Source organism: Mycetomoellerius zeteki, unplaced genomic scaffold, assembly GCF_001594055.1.
Source record: "Mycetomoellerius zeteki isolate Tzet28-1 unplaced genomic scaffold, Tzet1.0 scaffold698, whole genome shotgun sequence".
Classification (NCBI taxonomy): Eukaryota; Metazoa; Arthropoda; class Insecta; order Hymenoptera; family Formicidae; genus Mycetomoellerius; species Mycetomoellerius zeteki.
Genome location: NW_017257717.1, coordinates 1 through 4290, shown reverse-complemented (window position 1 = coordinate 4290; position 4290 = coordinate 1). Strand labels below are relative to the sequence as shown.

The window sequence follows — 4290 nt, the reverse complement described above, 5'->3', positions numbered from 1 at the left end:
CGATTTTTTACACCACTGCCCGTATCGTCCAGCTGATTGGTTGTTGCTTCCGCTGCTTGACACTTGACGCTTGCATGTGAATGCACCTTTAATTGTTTATGATTTTCTATAGAAAATTTAGGGGAAAATCCTCCAACTTGACAATTGGCAACTCTGCTGGTAATAGCGTTTATTCAATTCGAAAGATCGTAACGAACTTCCATACACGTGTCATAATTTGACACGATTTATTAAAAAGTGAGGAACCGTTACAATTGTTACGACGTTCTTAATAGACATTAAAAATTAAACTAACTTATATAATAATGAAGCCCGCGTAAGTATTGTAAAATTAATATAATTCTGTGTTCAAGCTCGATAAATGTTCTCTTGAATGTTTAAATATTCGCTTGTGCGAATTTTAAGAGCTAAGACTAAGGTAAACTGAAAGTAAACATCCTCCACACAAATGTTCCAGACGTTCGAAAACTCCAGCTCGTAAGCCAATCAGTCGGCCAAAGGGATCGAATATGATGTCTAAAGATCCCGTGCAGGTTTATTGTCGTTTACGTCCAATGCAATCTTTAACGGATGTATCGTGCATGACAGTTGAATCTGACAGGACTGTAGTGATAACGCCTCCAGGATCAGCAGCCAACTTTCGTACTAATAAGGAGATAAAAACGACATTCAGTCACGTATTTAAGTCTGATGTGACACAAAGAGAGATATTTGAAACGGTTGCCCTCCCTCTGGTTGAAAATCTTATTAATGGAAGAAATGGCCTCCTATTTACATATGGTGTAACAGGTAGTGGGAAAACATATACGATGACTGGAGATCCACAAGATGCTGGTATCATGCCTCGGTGTTTGGATGTTATTTTTAATACTATTGCCAATTATCAAACGAAAAAGTTTGTCTTTAAACCAGATAAACTAAATAGTTTTGATGTACAAAGTCAGACTGATGCTATGTTGGAGAGGCAGTTTCATGCGGGTCTATTGCAAAGAGCAAGATTCGACAAACAGTAAGTCTTTATTTGATAGAACTTTTATAGAGATAGACAAGTCTCTATTTACGTAGTTAGGTTACATATGTGGGTAATATTCAATGTTATCTTATGAAATAATATTCAATGTAGCCATAAGGCCGACAGTGATGGAGATAGTAAACCAATGGTAGCTCACAAACGTAATGAATCTCAAAGCTTAACAGTCGAGGTAGATAATGCATACGCTATATTTGTCACATATGTTGAAATATACAACAACAGTGTATATGACTTGTTGGATGAAGATTTTATCAGAACCAAGTAAGTGTATGTGTATATACATATATAATATACTAGCTTGATCAAAAAGTTCCCGGAATTACCACCAGGTGATGTTCTGAGTCAGCTGATTTGAGTTCTGTTTTTTTTGTTAGGTTGCCACATCTATCATTGACATTTCCACCAAATTTTATCGCCATAGCTTGACATTTGTAAAAGTTACGCCGTCTTGAGTACATCTACCTCTGCATGTGTTTTTGATTTTTTAGTTTTAAAAATGGAGTTGAATTTGCAACGAGTTTGTATTAAATTTTTTGACCAAGAACGAAACCATCCAACAGCCATCGAATTCACCCGATATGGCTCCCTGCGATTTTTTTCTGTTCGATCGAGTCAAAAAACCACTACTAAGAGGTAATGGAAAAATCGAAGACGGCTCTGATTGGCTATACCGACAATAGAGTTCCAGAAATGTTTCGAGAGCTGGATCAAGCGCTGGCATAAGTGCGTTGCAGTCGATGGGGAGTATCATGAAGGGGACAATATCACTTTTGATGAATAAACTTGTATTTTGAATTTTCTGAATGAATTCTGGGAACTTTTTGATCAAGGTAGTATATACCTTATGAGAGGAAATGTTGCCAGTTTTGTTATATGCGTAGAAAAACATATTTATTTTATTATTTAATGTAGGACATTGCAGAGTAAAATAGTAAGGGAAGATGGCAACAAAAATATGTATGTACACGCCGTTACAGAAATTGAAGTGAAAAGTGCAGAAGAAGCTTTTGAACTATTTCAACGTGGACAATGGAAAAGACACGTTGAGTACACAACATTGAACGCAGAGTCAAGTAGATCACACAGCGTTTTTACCATCAGACTTGTACAGGTACAACATCCTTTTGAACAACTCTCCTTTTTCTCCTCAGTTTGTCGTCTCTTGTCAGAGACGTAGTGACCTCTTCTATGTATATCCTCTGATATATAAGACCTATATCAATATAGATTAACTTTAACTTAGTTTTTCTTTTTCTAGTTTTAAGAATTAAAAAAGTATAAACAGTAAGTTAAAATAAGATTAAAGTTAATCAACATTGGCAGAAATGGACATTACAGTTTTTAATGTTAAATTTAAACGATCATATTAGAAGAAGTTGTCATGGCAAAGATATTCTTGATGGTTGGTTTGTTATTGCCTTCCAAGAGGCAATGACAAAATTTGATATGTGTTCTGAGTGGATTTGAACCTGAATCTTTGGGATAGAGAACAGCCACACAAATCTCTACTCCACGATCGCCACTTTCAAAACCTAGATTCAATGTGAAGGAATAGTAATGGTGATAGAAATAACACGATTTCAACCTATCAGCTATTGAATATACATTTCTGATAGGTTTAAATCATATTATTCCTATCGTTATCGCTATTCTCTCACATTGTATCTGAGGCTTCAGAGATATCTTAAAATACAATCAATTGCATTTTAATTGCTTATTATTTAACTGTGTATAATTATTTTTCTGCGTATTTTAGGCACCTTTGGATAGTGAGGGCGAACAGGTAATGCAGGCTAAACAAGTTGTGTGTGTAAGTCAATTATCTTTAGTAGATTTAGCGGGTAGCGAGCGAACGAATCGTACTAAGAATACCGGTCAACGTTTACGAGAAGCAGGTAGGACATTTCATTTGCTGCATTTATGAAATTTATGAAATCTTTTGAACAACAAGCATGCAATTTTATAGGAAACATTAATAACTCTTTAATGACTCTGCGATCATGTTTGGAAATTTTGAGAGAGAATCAGAATCAGGGTACAAATAAAATAGTTCCTTATCGGGATTCTAAGCTTACACATTTATTCAAAAACTATTTTGATGGGGAAGGACAAGTCAGAATGATAGTCTGTGTAAATCCAAGGGCGGACGATTATGACGAAACTATTGTATGTGTGATAGTAAGATGTGTTAAATATATATCTGAAAAGAAATACAAAATTGATTAATTTCTTCAATGTTTAATATGTAGCAAGTTATGAAATTTGCGGAAATGACTCAAGAAGTGCATATCACAAGGCCTACTTCTGTAAAATTAGATCTCGGTTTCACTCCTGGCAGAAGGCAAGCGAATAAGGTAACAATTTTAGCTTATATAATATTTTCTAATTTCAGAATATACATATTTACATACACGTGTAAATATAAATTTTATTATTCTCTTTAGATATTCAAAGAAGCAAGAAGCAAATTGGAAAAAGAAGGCCGACCAGAAGCAGCTGATTTGAACATTGATCTAGGCCTAGTATACAGGTATTGAAATAATTGACTGAACAGTTATAATTTAAATTCTTTTTCCTTCTCTTTTTACTTATTTTTTTCATAAATTGCCGCATAATATAATCGAATGTTTAAATATTATTTTAGTTTGGGAGGATCATTTCCTCAATTGGAAATGACTACTTCAGATAATGATCAAATAATACAATCTTTAATACAATACTTGGAACAACGTATCAACAAGCACAATATACTTCGCACAGATTTACAAAAAAAACGTGAGATATATTCAGTTTTAACAAAATTATCTTGCTATGGTCAAATAATTACCGTAATAATAATAACAACAATGATAATAATGACTACAGCAATAATAAAACATGCGTTTTATTTATAGAAGATGATTTTAGATGGACATTAATGAGTATAGAGCAAGAAAATGTAAATTTAAAAATTGAAGCAGCTTCGTTGAAAGCTGCAAATATACAGGAAAAAAGAAAGATATCTGCATTAGAAGGACATGTCTGCAAATCAGAAAAGCAAATAGATGATCTTTTGCGTAAATTAAATAGTACTAATGAAAGGATTCAAATTTTGGAACAAGAGGTGGGCTTATTACTCATTAGTACTGCGTGTGCGTATTCGTGTGTTTGCTTGCATGCTACATTAATTTAAATAATATATAATATAATCGTGTGTGTATATATGTATATTCTCATGTGCGTGTATTTGTGTATGTATATGCATATAGCTGAAAGAT

At 33.7% G+C, this 4290-nt stretch overlaps 1 protein-coding gene across 1 annotated transcript; it reads left to right on the top strand.

Annotated features, from left to right (window-relative positions):
* Positions 1–247: 247 nt before the first annotated feature.
* On the top strand, positions 248–4136 carry LOC108729036 (kinesin-like protein KIF23; the record flags this gene model as incomplete). Its single annotated transcript, XM_018457949.1, has 10 exons — positions 248–316; positions 458–1009; positions 1124–1294; positions 1946–2144; positions 2790–2928; positions 3000–3199; positions 3283–3387; positions 3478–3563; positions 3678–3808; positions 3928–4136. Coding segments are annotated over exons 1-10 (1803 nt in total), but the record flags the coding sequence as incomplete, so codon positions are not given.
* Between the last annotated feature and the right edge of the window lie 154 nt (positions 4137–4290).